At 36.3% G+C, this 20,689-nt stretch overlaps 1 protein-coding gene across 2 annotated transcripts; it reads left to right on the top strand.

The window, feature by feature from the left end:
- The first annotated feature begins 363 nt into the window (after window positions 1-363).
- LOC149260597 (protein NRT1/ PTR FAMILY 8.1-like) lies at window positions 364-4,643 on the top strand. Of its 2 annotated transcripts, XR_016258305.1 has the most exons (8): window positions 364-889; window positions 1,451-1,592; window positions 1,807-2,024; window positions 2,183-2,739; window positions 3,934-3,991; window positions 4,121-4,192; window positions 4,291-4,369; window positions 4,507-4,643. XR_016258305.1 is itself a non-coding variant. In XM_089420888.1 (6 exons), exons 1-6 carry the CDS (start codon window positions 731-733, stop codon window positions 4,184-4,186), a joined length of 1,200 nt encoding a protein of 399 aa, XP_089277014.1. In that variant the 5' UTR covers window positions 456-730; the 3' UTR covers window positions 4,187-4,201. The 2 variants fall into 2 exon arrangements, 1 of the variants encoding a protein (XP_089277014.1); XM_089420888.1 differs by lacking the exons at window positions 4,291-4,369; window positions 4,507-4,643 and having other exon boundaries at window positions 456-889; window positions 4,121-4,201.
- Window positions 4,644-20,689: the final 16,046 nt, after the last annotated feature.

Consider the following 20,689-nt stretch of genomic DNA (forward strand, 5'->3'; position numbering starts at 1 on the left):
CTATTCTCAAACTTTTTGCATGTTGTAAGAATTTTTTATTTGCTTGGCTATTTTTCATTTGTTTATATGCTTTTTCGTTCCAGGTGTTTTAGCCATTATATTGTTTCGACGAAGGTCAATTGGAATTTTCTATTTTGGTAATTACCATTTACCATTTAGATTTATCTATTCGATTCTGTAATATCGAGCTCTTTCTTATGTTTGAACAGAGAGTTCAGAATATTTGATCACATGTATCTCACACTATTCTCAAACTTTTTGCATGTTGTAAGAATTTTTTATTTGTCGGGTTGTTTTTCATTTGTTTATATGCTTTTTCGTTCCAGGTGTTTTAGCCATTATATTGTTTCGACGAAGGTCGATTGGAATTTTCTGTTTTGGTAATTACCATTTACCATTTAGATTTTATCTATTCGATTCTGTAATATCGGGCTCTTTCTTATGTTTGAACAGAGAGTTCAGTCGGGGCAGTTCTTTCGATACTTGCCCCAATAAGGCAAGTACTTACCTGCAAGTGACTTGTCCACATGAGACTTGTCCACATGAATTTAGTTGAAGGTCTTGAAAGTGCCTAGAAGCTACATTTTTGTTATGGCTTTCAAGGAAAGCCCTTTAGGCAAGTATTTACCTGCAAGTGACTTGTCCACATGAATTTTTGTTGAAGGTCTTGAAAGTTCCTAGAAGCTACATTTTTGTTGTGGCTTTCAAGGAAAGCCCTTTACTTTCGACTATGAGCTCTGGAAATGGTCTTTTGGGGCCGAATACATTTTGGTCTTGTGTCAGGCGAGAAATTGTTAAGCTCCAGACGCCATGGACGCTGAATTATGGGCGGCTCGTATCACGGCAGCAAAGCGCCATCACGCAGTTCATCATTATCATCATCATACAGGTTTCTTACTTTAATATTGCAAAGCCGGATGAGGACATACATTCATAGAACTGTTCTGAATCATGATGACCATTTTACATGCATCACCAACTGACGGCTTCACTAAGTTTTCTCCTTTAAAAATAGAAATGGTTTAGCCATGAATATGTCCAGAGTATTTATTTGCAGATTTAATGGCGATGTGGGTTTGCTAAGGCAATTATACTTCGTTTATTTTTTTGCTGATTAGGGTTTTTGATTTGTTTAGAATCTGCTTTTCTCCTCTTCTCAATTTTCAATTTTCTACGGGCTTATGGTTTTTGATTTGTTAGGAGCAATTTTGGCTGAGGTTTGGGATATTTATGAAATATGGGAGATGAAGGAAAAACTATGTATATACTACGTTTTGCACAAACTATTGTGTGTGCTTGCCAAATCTGTATGCCTGGTGTAACTACGTGAAATGTATGATACAGAGTTGTCATGGTTTTTTTTATGGAACTGTTTATCCAGTAATTATAAATAAATATAATTCCTGTTCTTTCATTCTTTGCTAACATTTTATTGGTTTTTATGTTATAGGTCAACACTCGACCAATAAGAAGTATGAACTCTTCAGTGAATCTTGATGATGAGTACACTCAAGATGGGTCTGTAGATATTCATGGAAAACGTTCAGTCAAGAACAAATCGGGGAACTGGAAGGCTTGTCCATTTATTTTGGGTATATGTGATGACCTTTAAACGTCAAAATGTTCTTTTCAGCATACTAATATCTTTCTCAACGAGTAGTTAGCACACATATTTATTGACAAACTAACCAGAAAATAACTAGTAATTGCAGAACTGGTTTTGAAATTTGGGCAAGGAAACACTCTTATTTTATATTTATATACCTTCAATTGGATTATGGTCTCCATAACGGATTTATTTTACAGGGAATGAGTGCTGCGAAAGATTGGCATACTATGGATTCAGTTCAAATCTGGTGAACTATTTGACAGATAAGTTCAAGCAAGGCAATTCAACTGCAGCCAATAATGTCACAAATTGGTCTGGAACTTGTTACATAACTCCTTTGATTGGAGCTTTTATGGCTGATGCATACTGGGGACGTTATAAAACAATTGCTGTATTTTCTATTGTGTATTTTTTTGTAAGTTCATTGTTGTTCTATCAAGTTTTTCTGTTAATTGAGAAATGAATAGTAACATATTTAGAAGCAAATTCTCTCAACACCTTTCTGTCAATTTATCATGTTTTGACATTGTTTGCAACACATTTTGGTTGAAGAATATTTTTGTCCATTTTCAGGGAATGGCCTTGTTGACTATATCTGCATCTGTGCCTAATCTTAAGCCTCCCTGCAAAGCTTCAGACCTTAATTGCCATGCAACAACGACTCAAACTGGTGTTTTCTTTTTGGCAATTTACATTATTGCGCTAGGGACTGGTGGTATCAAGCCATGCGTATCATCGTTAGGAGCAGACCAGTTTGATGAGACAGATGATGTAGAAAAGAAAAAGAAAAGTTCTTTTTTCAACTGGTTTTATTTTTCAATTAACATTGGTGCTCTTGTTGCAGCTAGTGTTCTTGTTTGGGTCCAAGAGAATGTTGGTTGGGGGTGGGGTTTTGGAATTCCTACTGTGGCCATGGGAATAGCGGTGTGCAGCTTCTTTTCAGGTACCCGTTTATACCGACATCAAAAGCCAGGGGGCAGTCCCTTGACCCGGATAGCCCAGGTGTTAGTTGCATCATTTCGAAAATGGAACATCCCTGTTCCACGTGATAAGTCTGGTCTTTATGAAGTTCAAGATAAGGAGTCTGTCATTGAAGGAAGTCGAAAGCTTGAGCACACAGATAAATTCCTGTAAGATTACTACCAAGCTTCCTGATTTTCTTTTTCATACTTTTTTCTGAATTTTCCTATTTATAGAATCATTGAGAATGATTTGACTTCAAGCATCTGCTTAAAAATGGTTAACCTAATTAAGTGCCTTTAGTGTCTTTTAATACTAATTTACCTGCAATCAACTGACTAGGCCTACAAAGTAACCTTTGTGATTTCCAATTTCCGTCGGAAGAAGTAATTTGATAATACTCTATGTTTGATTTCTTCATATGGACGTTTCAAAACTAACTCGGTTTCATATTCAGGATTGAATAAATCACCATTAAAGAAACCTCGCAGATTAATCACAAGAATTTTCCATGGAAAGCTGATAGGTTGCCTTCTGTTGATGACGGCTCTTGTATTCAATGCAGCACGATCTTAAAAGGATTTCACAGCTTCGACATTCAAACCACTTGAGAGAAACTACTCTTCATTGTTGTCTGCTTATAATGGAAAATTGCTTAGATGAGAAAACATATATAATAATCATTATCATTGTTGTCTGCTTATAATGGAAAATTGCTTAGATGAGAAAACACATATAATAATAATAATGTAATTTTAAGGTCACAGCAAAGCCAGACACTAAATTGGTGTATGAGATCCCTTGTTTGTGCGACAAGAGATCCACTTCTGCAGAGCAATTTGACTGCTAAGTTTACCAAGGCATACGTACTCTACCCCAAATTTGGTGTATCAGACCCCTTGGTTATGAAATAATGGACCAGCTATTTAAATGTCACCTTTAGATTTGTCACAGGGAAGGGAGTGCTTAGGCATGTAACACGTTTTATTATTGTTTACCTGTTAGAATGCTTTCTGAAAAGTTCATATTTTAAAAATACCAACAGCACTGCAAGTATAAAGTGTCGCGGTGGAGTTTATTAAATTTGCATATATTATTCCATATTGATGCATGGTGAAACTGCAGATAATATTATCAACATACAGTCTATGATATACATATATACTAGCCTACATCCAACTTTTGGCTGGAGGGTTGTGCGTACAAACTAAAAATTCATAGCAATGGTATTAATTTTGGGTTAAAATAAAATAGAAATTGTGTTGATTAGGATTCTTAATTTTGGGTTAAAAGTATTTGGTTGTTAAAATAAAATCTGATTGTGCCGCTTCCATTTGAATATTTTACTGTGTTGAAATTAGCAGGTCACCTAACAATAACCATCTGACTGGACCTTTCCAATTTAACCATATTGGAGAGAATGTAAGTATTTTCTTTAAACATAAACCTCCACTTTCTAGGTCATTTGATCTTTAGCCAATTATGTATATTTGGAAAAAGAGCACGAATATTACAAAGAAAGTTGTGATTATTTGTTCACTGGTTGTGTAGACATCTACAAAACAACAACGTGAATGGCACAGTTCCAGATTGGCTATCAGAACTAAAAAACCTTAAAGAGTTGTATGTTGCTCTTTGCACTTTTTGTGACAATTATTCAAAATAAAATGGATTTCCATTACCAAAATTGTATAACAATCGTGTTTAGCGTTATGGTGCAGATATATAGAGAACAACAATTCCAGTACAACTTCTCCGCAAGCCTTCGCTGAAACTCATGCAATCTGATATTTCATTTTGGTATTCATCAGCAATTTTCGTTGTATTTTGTTTCCAACTAGTGCAATGTATTCTGCAGACAATGCTAATACCTAAACAGTTGAAGGGCCATATAATCTTAGGCTTATTGAAAATACTTTTATTTCAATGCGTTGCAGATTCTTTGGTAATCGCTACCTCTGTATGCATAAAGGGGAATGTACCGTTCAATCAAAATCTAAAAAATGCCAAAGTGAAAATTGTTCTTGGAATAACGATACCCGGAGCTTTGATGATCTTTGATGATCGCTTTAACATTAATGGTGTGTATTGCCATATGTTGGAAGAAATCCAGGAGGAAATATCACATAAATGAAGGTCAAGAACTATTTGAGTTTTAAGAATATTTTGTTATGAGATATTGTAGGAATCTCTCCTATGAAACTATCTGAGACTGTTCTATCATTTCCATACAAGTTGCAGATCACTGGACGATCATGTTTCCAAATATCGGTTGAGTTGCCTTCTTTTCACCTCTGAGTTCTACTGTGCGCTCCATGGCATGGAAAGATATTTTTACTGCTTTTTCCCATTCTTTTATGTCACTCTTGAAGATATTTTAACTGTTTTTCCCATTCTTTTATGTCACTCTTGGCCTCAGAGTTAATTGTTTCTTTGGTATGCCAATTGTTGTTGCTGTTCTTCTTCCCTGGCTTTTGGCAAGCACTGATTAGTATTAAATTATATACCCCATACACCAATTAAAACTACCTGCGGCCAACTCTTTAGCTGTATCTCTGCAGACTTAATCCCCCATACGTTTTGACGTGATTTTATAATTAAATTGTGAGAATCAACTGGCATGTGTCAATGCTTGGGACGTTTGAATATGTGGTGGACGTTTGAATTTGAGCTTGTGAAAGCCACTGACACCAGAAATCCACCTATAATGGCCATTTATAGAGGTTTCTTGATTTTGGGTAATTAACTTAACCTCTTGATTTTTCAATGTGTTCCTTGTAATATAGATATAAACAAAACATCTAAAGAAAAGTAATTGCACAATGATCCAGTCCAAGAAAACAAGGTTTTCCACAAACCAATTAACTCTTCTAGAAAAATTCAACAATTTCAATTTAATAATCCTATCGGCCTCTCTTTGTACCTTTTGGGACAATTGCTAGTAATAATATTGTAAGACCATGAATAATAATAATAATATAATTTTTGTAAAAACACAAATATAATTTCTGCAAAAGAAGCATGAGCAGATGTTGTTTTTTAGGGGAAATTGCATAGAATACGGAAATGCATCGGCACAGGCACGTCATACCTATTCTAGGTAGGAAAGTAGGTAGCTAATTATGAATAGTATTTTCTTCTATTAAATTTGACTCTGATTAGGCGTGCGGGAAAAAAGAAGGTAATCAATGCCCTCATCATGGTCCCTCGAGGCAATTCCTATTTCCATCTCCATAGCAAAGTTAATGCTATGGAGGGTACCTCTGTCAGAGTCTCACAGAGCACGACGACGACATGGACCATACCTCATCGGATTATACATCATCCCTCTCCGGCTGCCCAACGAACTGATAAATTTTTCCGGTAGTTTGGCCATGGACCATGCATTTTCTGATAGCTCCATCTTTCCGACGTCGTCAGGCCTGACCGATTTGACTTTAAACGTACATAGTTAATGCAGTGAGTGAATGTAGTTGGTGGGAAATATACTTCAAACTTAGCTAGTCTAGTCCAGCGGGAATTTTCAAAATTTGAAATTTGAAATGAAATATGAGAGGGAGGGCAGCATGAAAATTTTGAAAATCCGCAGCAATCGCCCCTCATATTGTGTTTCAGAAAAACGAAATGTGTAGCTTGGCTTACCTTCGCGACTAACCTGCGCCAAGCCAGAACACCAACAGCTGCTACAGGTTCCGGATAACAGACATTACAATTTTATGCCTCGTACCCGTTTTGATTTCATATTTTTTAGTTTAGATCGATTGATCTGTAGCAAGATCTATGGATCCCAACTTCCACTTAAAAATTGCATGGATCGAACTCTTACCAAGTATTTGATCATACCGTGATGCATTGTTTCTTTGTGCAGGTTACCACGTCAGCTGAATTGATGACAAGCGAAGAACAAGTGAAACCCCTAGAGGAAGCTGTGAAGGTTACCGAGATTGAACCCATGATTGAAGGGCCTATTGAAGAAGAAGCTCCTGCCTGCAGTCCCACACAAGAAGTTCCCGCAGCTGAGAAAAAAGTAGATGAAAGCCCCCCCATCGTAGAGAAATCTGCAGAGGAAATAACTGTAATGCTGCATGCCTCGGAGCCTGAAGCAGAATCGGCTCCGGTGGAATCCGACGAAGTGTCAAAACTCAACGATTCCACCAAAATTCCCGAACACCCCAACCTGCAAAACGAGAGACTATTGGTCAACCATCCGCCGAGGGCGTGGGCGTTGAAGAAAAAGCTGAAGGAGCTCCCACCGAAGAGAAGGTCGAGGTTGAGGGTAAGTCTGAAGAATAGGTTAATAGGCATGGAAGGCAAATAAATAGATCTGTGAATGTGCCAATGGTGGGTGTAATAATATGGACCATATTCAGTTTAGTTCGTAATGTATTGAGCGAGTTCATTCCAGTTTAACTCGTGGTCTCTTCTACTATTAGTTGAACAGGCTAAACGATCTTGTCGACCTTTCTCTCCCATATTCAAAGTTAAGTTTGTACAACCGTTTCAAAATATTGGTACCAGAGGTTGTATGACTCGTATATTTTTGGTTAAGCTCAGATGAACTGTGTGCCATACAAACTTATCATAACATTATACAAGACCTGCAATGGTGGATTTTTTATTTTTCAAATATGATTGTTTTTAAATGTTTGAACGGTGTGTTTTTGCTTCAAATTTTATGTGAAAGTATTCGCTGAGTTCAAGAGGAATGAATATGTGCAATGGATTCGTGCTTTTCAATCTCCAGTGAATTCACACTTTGTAAACGTTTTTATTTGATTCCTCCCTCACTCTATTTTGAAGTAGTTTAAATTGTGTTTTATATGATAGCAGGTTATTTGTGACCTGGGAGTGAACTCGATAACGCTGTAAATAATAACTTCAAAATTTTCATTTTCACTTGTTTTCGCTTTTACTTTATTGGGTGACTGATGAGATTGCGTTAGGCTTGTTTATTATTTTTAATTTTAAAAACACTATATAATAACCTAACCATATGTAATTGGTTATTAGTTTACATTTTAAAAACAATACGTAACCTCATTTTCATTTTCCATTCATCTTTTTGTATTTTTGTCATTATAATTCTTCCCACAGATCCTAAAATTCGAACGCAACTTTGAGTTTGTGTAAAAATTAAGAGTTAATATGATGGGGTATGTGTTGTATATATGTTCACCAAAATAGAAAGCATTTCACTCATGCATTAGCCAATCATGTATATTGTATATTATATATATTGTGTGGTATATATGTTGATAAAGTGTAAATATTTTAAGTTATAGGTAATAAAAATTGATTTTTTTCTTAATTTTAATTTAATTTTTAATAATTATTAAGAAAATGGTAGAGATTTAAGTTTTCTAAAATATTTTAAATGATTTTTATTAGTAGTTATATGAAGATCAATTCTAATATTTAGATATGTGATAGTAAAAAGTATGATATCAATCAGTAGATCAGTTGTAGTATTTTAGATATGTGGTAATAATAAATATAATATAGATTTTATAGTATTTTAGACATGGTATAACATTAATCCGTGGTATTGTAATAAAGTCTATTTACGAGTTAAAAATTCATAATAAAATGAGATAAATTTCCATAGTTAAGAATATTGTTACATATTTTTTAAAATTATATATGTTTAATGATTATTATTGTTATTACTAAAAAAATAAAGTTATAATTTAATTGATTTTTTTATCAACTTAGTTATATTAAATATATTATGAAATAAGTGTTTCTATGGTTATTTAAATTTAATTTATATGATTGGTTAGTTATGAGGTATTTTAAAAATAATAATAAAACTTTTAAATATAGTTAAGTAACATTTAATTATAAAGTATTTTGAATGTGTGTAATAGAAAAATATTTTATTATGCCTTGGAGTATGATTTAATTTTTTTTACTTAGCTAAGAGATTATTTGCCTTGGATGTAAGAAAATAAGTTAACCATCCATAATTTAAAGGCATCTAGTAAGAGTGAAAGCCTACCTTGACATGGTTTTCCTTGAATAACAATAATAGTAGTCAACTATATTTTTCCTCATTACTCATTTGAGAGCTAAATTATGATAAATTTTCTTGTTGTGTAACAAAAATTATTTAACTATTAAATTTTAAAAATTAAAAATATATTTTATTAAATATAAATTAATATTTAAATATAAAAATTTAAAACATTTTATTAAATATAAATTAATATTTAAATATAAAAATTAAAAATATATTTTATTAAATCTAAATTAATATTTTAATATATCTAATAAAATGAAAATTTCATTTTTACAAACTATTTCTAAATGAGATTAGTTCTTTAATGAAAAAAAAAAAAAACAAAACAAACATACTTAACTGACGATTTTTTTATTATTAATTTAATGGAATCGTTACATATAAATAATAATAAGTTTATATAACATATAGAATTTATTCAAAATTAAATGAAGTTAAAATTTATAATATATAAATGATATTAACTTTATATTATTGGAATTTATTAAGATTAAAAATATGTGCTTTTTAAATTATATATTTTATGAAGGTAAAAAATAAATGCTTTTTAAATGATATATTTTATTAAGGTTGAAAATAAATTATTTTTAAATGAGATATTTGAAATTGTGATAGTAAAGTTTGAAATTGTAAAAGTAAATAATATATTTTAAGGAAAATTTAATAATATTATTTTTAATAAAAAATTATAAATTATGTATGGGGAGAGGATTTAATAATTTAATTAAATTTTATGTTTTGTAGGTTTTGGTATAGATTGCAAATCTTTATGAGGCAAAAATGCTCAACATCTGGAGGACTTATAATTATTTGTGGATTGGATAAATAGAAAGGCTGGAATTTTCGCTCCATAGTTTTTTTAGATTGAAAGCGAAATCAAAAGACAACCATGGTTCAACTCTCATCACATATATAGAGTGTTGAACACTCTGGTTGATCAGCCGTTCATGATTGTTAGGCAGTTTTGGAAATCCATGAGTACTTTGAAGGATAGGCCTTGGAGGTAGTAGCATTAGAAATATGATGATATTATGAGTTAAAATGATTATGGAGAATTGATGACCTATCGTTCATGATTGTTAGGTAGTTTTGGAAATTCATGAGTACTTCGAGGGATAGGCCTTGGAGGTAGTAGTATTAGAAATCTGATGATATTATGAGTTAAAATGATGATGGGGAATAAACAACCTTTTTGTTTTGTGTAGATTAATATTTCTTGATCTTTTGAAGCTTTATGCAAATATATTTTACATGATGTATATTTCGAGAGAGAGAGAGAGAGAGTTTTGCTCCATAAATTTTGTTTCACTAACTAAAACTTATACTTTTTAATTTTAATTTGATTGAGCTTAGCTTTAAGAGATTTGTTGCATTATGCTACTGAGAGATGTTGTTAACATAACATTTAATACGATTATATTTGGAAAAAAAAACATCTAATTAAAAAATAATAATAAATCACAAGTTTGTGTATGATAATGTGGATATGATTAGTTTTCTAAGCCATGATTTTGGAAGAGATGATAAGAGTTTTTGGAAAGTAAAATGGAAAGCTATTGAGTATAAAGGAATGAAACATACCCTTTTTCTCTCTATACACACAAATAATTTTTTTAACGCTCTAATATTTTTGAGTATATGTCTTACATTTACATTGTGGGCTTTAATTCTTTTAAGATTTATTTAGAACTTATGCATTGTGGGACAAGGAATATTCAAAGATAAAAAAAACTAATGATACTATAACAGTGATAAATATTACACACATAAAGATAGACAATAAAAATGTTGAATTCTTACTATCATTAACAATTATTTGATTATTTTCCATATTCATATGATTAGAGATTAATTAAATAAAAATTCATTTTTTTTTTAATGGTCATTTTATTTATTAAGACTAAAAGTAGAAAAATAAGATAAAAAACAAAATAATACAATATTATAATTTATAATTTAATAAAAATAAAGAAATTTAAAAATATATTATTTATGGAATATTAAAAAAAACATTCTAACAAGTTAAAAAAAGATATTATTTATTTAAACATCTAACAAATTTAAACTATTTAATAAAACAAATATGTTATTAATAATCTCTAAATTGAGTTAGTTTTTCTCGCTACATAGTCCGCAAAATTTGGTTCTGCTACTAAACCTTAGCCAATGTGTTTTTTATGGCTCTGCAACTGCTCTTCCTATCGCTAATGCTAGTGGAGGTAGTGGATCTCCTTCATACAACAGGATTCTAGCAACATACAATTATTCTGAACAATGTTTTACAATTGTTATTGACAACCTTTTGCTACTAAACCCATTGTTTCTAGAGAAAAACCTAATGGGAAACAAAATTTCTTACAACATGATACAATCATTCTAGAAAACCTTTTGCTACTAAACCCACTATTTCTAGCGAAAACCCTAATGGGAAACAAAAGAATTTATTACAATAGGATACAATCATTGAGAAAAACCTTTCATTGCTAAAACCATTGCTTCGAGAAAAAACCTTAATGGGAAACAACAAAATTTGTTGCACTCCAATACCCAATTAGGAAAATGAATGTCAGTGTAATATCTATCTATAGCAATAATAGACCTTAAATTCAAAATTCAATCTATCCATATCGTAGAATATATTCAATACATGTGGGATCATGCCCTAATTAGAAAATTTCATGGCATCTAGTCTTCAGAGAAAGCAATTTCCCACTAGATCTAAGTTAAAATGGGAGCTTGGGGAAAATTAAAATGGAATTGGGAGCCAAAGGTTTTTTCACTTTGCTAATATTGAAGATACAACTTGAGTCTTTTAAAATGGACCTACTTGCTCAATTCAGTTGGGATATATCTCCACTTCTCAATGGGAGGATTTCTACCTAATAAGGAAAATTTCACAGTAGCTCTAGTCTAGAATATCATGTACTCGTTGTTGTAGGAATTATGTGATGAAGAAATTCTAGCTAGTATTGGCAACACCCTTGGTGATTTTGTCAACGCTTAGGAAGCAACAAGACATGCGAAGCATATGTTTTATTCCTATATTTATGTTTACATGAATATCTCTAAGTTTCTCCTACAATCAACAAATATTTATTACTAGGATGAGCTCTAGAAGAAAACCTTACATTATGAGAATATCCCTCTTTGATGCTAAAGGTTCCACAAATATGACTGTCCTTACTATAAATACCCTCTTTTAGATGTAAATGTGTTTGGGCCTTCATTTTGATTATTTTGGCTTTCCATAGAATGAGGAGGAAATGAGTGGCGACAACAACGATCAGGTTTTGGTGAAGACAGCTAGGGCGGAAAGCAGGAACAGGCAGTTGCGGGGTGGTTGCGACAAAGTGTGAGCATAAGGTAGAGGCAATCGAGCCAACAATACGGATGATAGATAGCCAAGGGAAGGAACAACCGAGCGGGAACTGGCAGTCCAAGCAGCAGGGGAAATACAAAAGGAGAAACCCGTAACGAGAAAGAGTTGTTGCTGTTGGTGGGTTGGTTGGTTGCAGTGTGATAGAAAAGGAGTGTCTAGATGCAGGCGAGCAAGACCTCTGGGTCAAAGATTGAACCTTTGAGTCTATCATATGCAGTTAGAGATTATAATCGGGTATTCCTTGTAATCATCTGTGGCTAAGGAAAATATATTATGTATTGTTCTTCTGTGGTCTTAATATGAATGAAGATCTAGATTGATTTCTTAGTACGATTTATGTGGTTTCTTATGATGTATGGACCCACTTAAACTTTAAAATATTCTGCAAATCTAGGAATGTAGTAGCTTCATGGTGTTAAACGATATGTTGTTGTATCACTTGCATGTATGATGTCGGTTATGTATTGATGTTTGACATACCCTTGACCCCATGATGAACCCTTCTTAGTTCTAGTCTCAGCACGTCTCGGGTGAGAATCCTTACCCTTTGGGTAAGGTGAAAATGTCGATGTTGTCTTAGACTACAACAAGCCATTATTGGCCCTCCATGTATAAACCCAGGGTCTCCCCCTGATGACTCTTTTGTGCCGACAAATGGTTTAATTGTCGGGTCCTGAAGTTGAGGATATTCAAGAAAGAGATTAAATATTGGTGGAATAACAAAGTGCATCAATTTATAGCGAAACAAGCTATTCAAAGAGGACAACCGATCGCCAAAGTTAGTGAAGAGACGTTGTATGTTGAGGGTGCTAGTGATCAGTACGAGAACTTCTGGTGCAAGTTCCCAGAAGACTTGTATAATTGGTTAAGAAGGTTGAAAGTACAGAATCAATTGGGGGGAACAACGTCAGCTCGTTGCAGTTGGACTTCCTCAGATCTTGTATTGCTACAGCAGGTAGATAGCGATCTGACCAAAGCAATCGACTTTTGGGTAAAGACTACTATGGAGGGGTATATAGTTGATTTTTTCTGCAGAAATTTATCAATCTTTTTCAAGGGCGAAAGCAGTGTTCGGGTTCGGGTTAAGCGAAAGGTTGGTGAAGGAAGTGTCATTGTGGATTAAAATGTTCATGATAGAAGGAGGAATATTTAACTCACCTACTGCGAAGATGGTAGCGTAAAACCCCAGTACTGGCGAAAAAATCTAAGGGGAGAATGCTACTGGTTGGGGAATAGAGATGTTGTTGAAGGAATGGATGTAGAAGGGTTGCAGAAAGCTAGAGACATTAGGGTGCATAGGAGAGCTCTGTTAGCAGACAAGTGGCAAGAAAGAGTGGTTGAGACTCTGAAGAAGAGAAAGATGGGAACCCACCAAGTAGGAGAGATGTCGGGGAAACCCCAAGAGGAAGGGAGAGAAAAGGGAGATGTCGGACAAAGCAAGATTGGTGATTGGAAAGACAAGAGCCAGAACGATAAAGTGGATCCTTCCTTACAGGTTTCGGGAAGGATAACAGAGGAAGAAATGTTGAGTAGTTGTGAAGAGGAAATGAGCAATGTCATGAGAAGGTTATTTGTCGAAGAAGAAGCATCCACAAAAAATTAACAGTAATGTCCCCAAGGTACAAGTAGTATTCCACCCGACCTTCCCCTAGTACCTTACTATAATCCAGAACATTTGTTATTAAATTAGCCAAAGCAATACAGGTACACAGTGTGCACGAGAAATATAAGGCCAGTTTAAATACAGTAAACAACAAGGGGATTAGTTGTATTAGTAACTTGGGATTGCAAGGATCTCAGCAGCCCGGAACCAAGGGATTTTTGTTATTAGCGCATACTCAAATAAACTGGGCAGGATCTTTTACCAGATGCCCAGAGTTTGTGGGTAAGGGAAATGAAGACGTAAAACAACACTAGTATCTCTACAAAGCTATATGGAGAGCACGACAAACACCAGACAACGTCAAAAAAATAGAGTTCCAAACCACACTAAGAGAGAGAGCTTTTTGTTGGTTTATAAAATGGGCGGAACAGAACTAGAATCCAAAAGTAGACGAGATCAAGAGGGGGTTCATACAGGAATTCAAAGTACCTCCGACTGAGCAGCAAGGGCTATCAGAGCTATGGGAAATCAAGCAGAAGGTAGGTAAAAATTCTTGGGAACTAATGCAAAGATTTAAGGACAACATTGCTAAGTTGAGTTACACCTTAGATCCTAATCACCAAAGAGACCGGTTCATTAAGGCACTCTTGCCCCTTACAAGGACATCGTTGACACAACAGAAGATCGGGCCTCTCCAAGATTCTTTATAGCAAGTGTCACACATAGAGGCTATGGCTAGATATCCTCATGAATATCGAGGAGGGACAGGATTACAGGTTCCATCAATTATGGGATTCAAAGCCAGATTGCAACTTTAATGGAGAAATTGAAGGACCTTCAACCAGTGCGACTAGCTAGACCCAACGTATGGTGCACGCACTGCATGGTGGAGGGACATGTCATGACAGAGTGTCCGAGGTTTTGGGGAATTAATCATCCAGGGGGGGATTGCAGGATCATCAGGAACCCCACCAACAACAGGAGTTGTAGCAGTAGGAGCATAAGGAGTTTTCCCTGGATGAAATAATCAGGAATATTACGAGATCTATAGGATGTATGGACATCTACCGCAGATGTGCCTAATACTATAGAAGTACTCCAACATCCCTAATAACAACTATTTTGAGTTTTGTGCATCCCCAATGCATCACATTGACCAGTGCAAAGCATTGGATGCTCTAGCAGAACAACTAGACAGGTCGACATTTAGGATCAATGAGTCCAACCAGGGAGGACGAGGAGGAAATGGGAGAGGAGGAAGAACGGGAGGAAGAGGTCCCGTGAGATGTTACAACTATGACCAAGAGGGGCACGTCGCTAGGGAATGCCTGCTCCCTAGGAGATCATGGTGTTCACAATGCAGAATCAATACTCATTCCACGGAGGATTACCCAGACCTCATTGTAAAGCGGGAAGAAAGGACTAGATAGAGAGGGGCTAACTTGGTTAACGTTGAACCTCGTATCGACGACGGTCTTCCCGTAACCAATATAAATATAGTCACCAGAGGGGGAAAGAGGATGGGGGAAGATCGAAGTATGGTGGACCCACCCTTGATCGTTAAGGCAACGTCCCTAAAGAAATCATACTAGCCTGAGTTACAAAACCAATATGAACATGAGGTGGTTAAATTGTTCGAAGGGATGACCGAGATAAGGGAGACTCAAAGACAGAATGGCCACGTGCTCAACAATTCTCACCCAACTGGGCATATACGGAAGATGTGCGCATATACGGAAACTGGGCATATACGGAAGATGTGCGCGTATACGGAAGATGTGCGCATATACGGAAACTGGGCATATACGGAAGATGTGTGCATATACGGAAACTGGGCATATACGGAAGATGTGCGCATATACGGAAACTGGGCATATACGGAAGATGTGCGCATATACGGAAGATGTGGGCATATACGGAAACTGCGCATATACGGAAGATGTGCGCATATACGGAAGATGTGCGCATATACGGAAACTGGGCATATACGGAAGATGTGTGCATATACGGAAGATGTGTGCATATACGGAAACTGGGCATATACGGAAGATGTGTGCATATACGGAAGATGTGCGCATATACGGAAACTGGGCATATACGAAAGATGTGCGCATATACGGAAGATGTGGGCATATACGGAAGATGTGTGCATATACGGAAACTGGGCATATACGGAAGATGTGCGCATATACGGAAACTGGGCATATACGGAAACTGGGCATATACGGAAGATGTGCGCATATACGGAAGGTGTGTGCATATACAGAAACTGGGCATATACGGAAGATGTGGGCATATACGGAAACTGGGCATATATGGAAACTAGGCATATACGGAAGATGTGGGCATATACGGAAACTGGGCATATACGGAAGATGTGCGCATATACGGAAGATGTGGGCATATACGGAAACTGGGCATATACGGAAGATGTGCGCATATACGGAAGATGTGCGCATATACGGAAACTGGGCATATACGAAAGATGTGCGCATATACGGAAGATGTAGGCATATACGGAAGATGTGCGCATATACGGAAGATGTGGGCATATACAGAAACTGGGCATATACGGAAGATGTGGGCATATACGGAAACTGGGCATATACGGAAGATGTGTGCATATACGAAAACTGGGCATATACGGAAGATGTGCGCATATACGGAAGATGTGCGCATATACGGAAACTGGGCATATACGGAAGATGTGCGCATATACGGAAACTGGGCATATACGGAAGATGTGCGCATATACCGAAGATGTGCGCATATACGGAAACTGGGCATATACGGAAGATGTGCGCATATACGGAAGATGTGGGCATATACGGAAATTGGGCATATACGGAAGATGTGGGCATATACGGAAACTGGGCATATACGGAAGATGTGTGCATATACGGAAACTGGGCATATACGGAAGATGTGCGCATATACGGAAGATGTGCGCATATACAGAAACTGGGCATATACGGAAGATGTGCGCATATACGGAAGATGTGTGCATATACGGAAACTGGGCATATACGGAAGATGTGCGCATATACGGAAGATGTGGGCATATACGGAAACTGGGCATATACGGAAGATGTGCGCATATACGGAAGATGTGCGCATATACGGAAACTGGGCATATACGGAAGATGTGCGCATATACGGAAACTGGGCATATACGGAAGATGTGTGCATATACGGAAGATGTCTCTCTTTCTCTTGTGTAGAAAGGTCTCTCTCTCATACGTGAGAAGGAAAGACGTAGTTTTCTAGGGTTTACAAACTGCGAATCGAAACTTTGACCAACATTGACCAAAAAGTTCTTTTAGTGGGAAGGCGTGATCCAAAATGGATCCTAAAACTCTCTAAGTCTTCATTAACTCTCTATAATTTATGCCAAAGATTAAAAATATTGTGAAGATCAAGCTTATTAGAGGAATCCTCATGGCAGTTGCTAACTGTCATCAGTGCGGATCAACAAGGGTCGTCGATCAAGTGCGGACCATGGTAACACGCGCTGTCGCAAATTAGCAAAGTCAGTGATGGTTTGAGTCAACGGGGGATGAATCTAATATGCGATTAGCAACAAGTCGCTAATCGCATATCGCAGGGAAACACCCTCGAAGGAGGAGAGCCACATGCGCCCGAACCCGAAAAATCATGAAATGCAGCGAAAAGTGTTTCAGTTCCGTCCAAGGCGGGATTCCATAGAAACCAGCAGGATATCAGATGGGCTTCGTGTGGTAAGCGGTTTATACCGAGTCCCGCTCAATGCCACACAGCTAGTGACACACGTACAATGGAAGAGAGAAAACTGCTCACATCAGATGAGTAAACGTTGAGCAAGTTATTCGCTTGATATGTGCAATAACCGTAGGATTTGGAGGGTCTAGATCAATGGCGGAGATGCGACCCGATGGATGATTGGATTTGACGAAGTTATAAAGCAAATTGTGCAGGATTCTGAAGTTCGACCTGGACGATGAGTTGGCAGAGATTCGTGTTTCGCGGGAATTTTTGGAGTAAATGGAAATAACGACTGTTTCAAATGATTTAGTGTTTCCGGTGAACCTGACATGCTCATCCGTTAAAGGAATAGGTGGCCACCTCCCTATAAGGCGTTATGCAGTTATTGTAATTGTCGAAAGAAGGGATTCGAACGGACGGAGGCAGGGAACCAGAAAGCCGAGAAGCAGAAACGAACAGTGGAAAAAAGCAGATTGGCTTAAAAGCCACAGACTGACAGAGAGGAGAGGGGGCAGCCCAGGAAGCAGTAAGCAGACCTGGAAGCAGAGAAACCAGAGCCGAGCTGACCTGAAGAAGCAAAGGCAACAAGTGAGCCAGGGTTAAGACAAAGACAGAGAGAGTACTCCAGAGAGACTTGGGGGATCCAAGTACAGTCCTACTGATTGTATCTGTTGTGTGAGACTCAAATTGAGCTCACTGTAATAGGCAGAGCCACCAGAGGTTGGAGGTAGAGCCATAGAGCCAGAGAGCTCTAATAGACTTCTAAAGAGCCACGAGGCTGCAGTGAAGTTGCAGCACAACAGGAGATCAAATGATCGAGCTGTGGCTGGTTGTCTAAGGTGTGTCGAAGACATGAGAAGGAGTTCCAGAGACAAATGCAGAATTCTAAGGGAGTCAGAGAAGCTAGAAGCTCAGGAAGCTAAGAGCAATGACTAAAGGAGTCAAGTCCAGAGAAGCCTAGACTTGTCTGCAGAACAAGGACATCCAGGGATAAGATGGCATTCTAAGCCCATTGGTTCAGCTGTAAAGCAATGGAGTTAAGTGTAGCACTTGTAAAAGAATTGAAGTCATAATCCCAGAGAGCCTAATCGAGTTGATTAGAGCTCAAGGAGACGTAACTCAAAATATAAGGGCGAACTCCATATTATATTGTTGTCTTATGGGTTTGTTGAATTGCTACTTTATTTACTGTTTTTTGTGTTACACATCAGCACAAGCAAATGAGCATAAGCACTCAATAGTAAAAAACAAATACAAGCATACACCTATATTTTCAAGCATTTCTTAATTCCGCATTGGTTAATCATTAAGATTTGGGAAAATTTAAAGCTTTGGAAGTGGGAGAGGTTCTTGTAAGTAAGACAAGAAGCCTAAGAGCCCCATTTTTAGATTAGAGGGCTAGGGTATGGAGTAGGATACAGGAAAGGATATGGATTAGGGTAACGTTGCATAGGTAGTTGGGACCATGAAGGATGATGACTTGATGGCGCATTGAGTGAAAAATGTGATTGTTGTTGTTGTTTAGGTAATTGATTTTGCATGAAAGACTGCCCTAGGGAAGAGGCTCCAAACCATTATTGAGCCCATGGGGATATCTAACTTGAAGAATAGGCCTAGCGAGAGGGCCATTGTGGCCAAAAGGTAGGATGTTCACTCGGAGGACTAAAATTTTTCCATGAAACTGTAGGATTATAAACATGTTGAGGAACTTGCTAAGGATAATAAGAATTAGTCCAAGTATTAAAAGATGATGGGGTTTGAGTTATACCTGGAAATCGATTCAATTCCTTACTTGATTTTCTTAGCACCTTTAGTAATCCTGGCAGTGATGGGAAATGTTTTATTGAATGACCCTCCTCGCAAATTTTGTAAACTTTCAGACCGCTAAGTGGGCACTTTCCGAGGAAGTGCTTCTTTCTATAGTTGGCGCAAAATATCAACAGTGGTTCTTCAATTTTATCCTTCTTTCGCTCTTCCTGCAAATCATCCAATTGTGAACTAAGAGAACAAATAACATCATTTTTTAAAATTTCAAGAAAAATACTGATTTCTACACTCGTAAGTTCATCATTGGATGATTTGTATATCTCTGCAGCAACATCAAAATGCCTCTTTAAAATATTCCTTGAAATACCATTTTATGTTCTCAACAAGCTAAAAGGTATATTATGTCATCATGTGGATGAATAGATTGGGGGGGGAGGGTGTTCTTACGACACTTGAGAAATTAATTTTATTTTTTCTTGAAAAATGTGCAGGAAAGAAACAAAAACTTGCAAGAAAAACTAGGTGAAAAAGCAAACCAAATGCAACAGGTCACCAAGGTCAATCCCCTAAGCGCCTCCCGACAATGACACAAAACTTTTGTGTGTAGTATATGGTGGACTAATTAAACAACATTTAATTGTCAACCTGGGGTACATGGGCTTCGAGACACAACACTGGAAATGCCAGAGAGAGACTTCAACAACCTGCAAAACCAAACCCTATTTTTCCCAAAAATCACTCACACCTTTAGTTCCTGCACTAGGCAAAATCTTTGCTCTATTCCTGCACTCAAAAGTATTCTTAAAGCTAAGCTCAATCAACTTAAAATTAAAAAGTATAAGTTTTAGTTAGTGAAACAAAATTTATGGAGCAAAACTCTCTCTCTCTCTCTCTCGAAATATACATCATGTAAAATATATTTGCATAAAGCTTCAAAAGATCAAGAAATATTAATCTACACAAAACAAAAAGGTTGTTTATTCCCCATCATCATTTTAACTCATAATATCATTAGATTTCTAATACTACTACCTCCAAGGCCTATCCCTCGAAGTACTCATGAATTTCCAAAACTACCTAGCAATCATGAACGATAGGTCATCAATTCTCCATCATCATTTTAACTCATAATATCATCATATTTCTAATGCTACTACCTCCAAGGCCTATCCTTCAAAGTACTCATGGATTTCCAAAACTGCCTAACAATCATGAACGGCTGATCAACCAGAGTGTTCAACACTCTATATATGTGATGAGAGTTGAACCATGGTTGTCTTTTGATTTCGCTTTCAATCTAAAAAAACTATGGAGCGAAAATTCCAGCCTTTCTATTTATCCAATCCACAAATAGTTATAAGTCCTCCAGATGTTGAGCATTTTTGCCTCATAAAGATTTGCAATCTATACCAAAACCTACAAAACATAAAATTTAATTAAATTATTAAATCCTCCCCCCATACATAATTTATAATTTTTTATTAAAAATAATATTATTAAATTTTCCTTAAAATATATTATTTACTTTTACAATTTCAAAATTTACTATCACAATTTCAAATATCTCATTTAAAAATAATTTATTTTCAACCTTAATAAAATATATCATTT

This window comes from Pinus tabuliformis, chromosome 6 (genome assembly GCF_031772625.1).
Source record: "Pinus tabuliformis cultivar Carrire ecotype Pingquan chromosome 6, CPIR1, whole genome shotgun sequence".
Lineage (NCBI taxonomy): Eukaryota > Viridiplantae > Streptophyta > Pinopsida > Pinales > Pinaceae > Pinus > Pinus tabuliformis.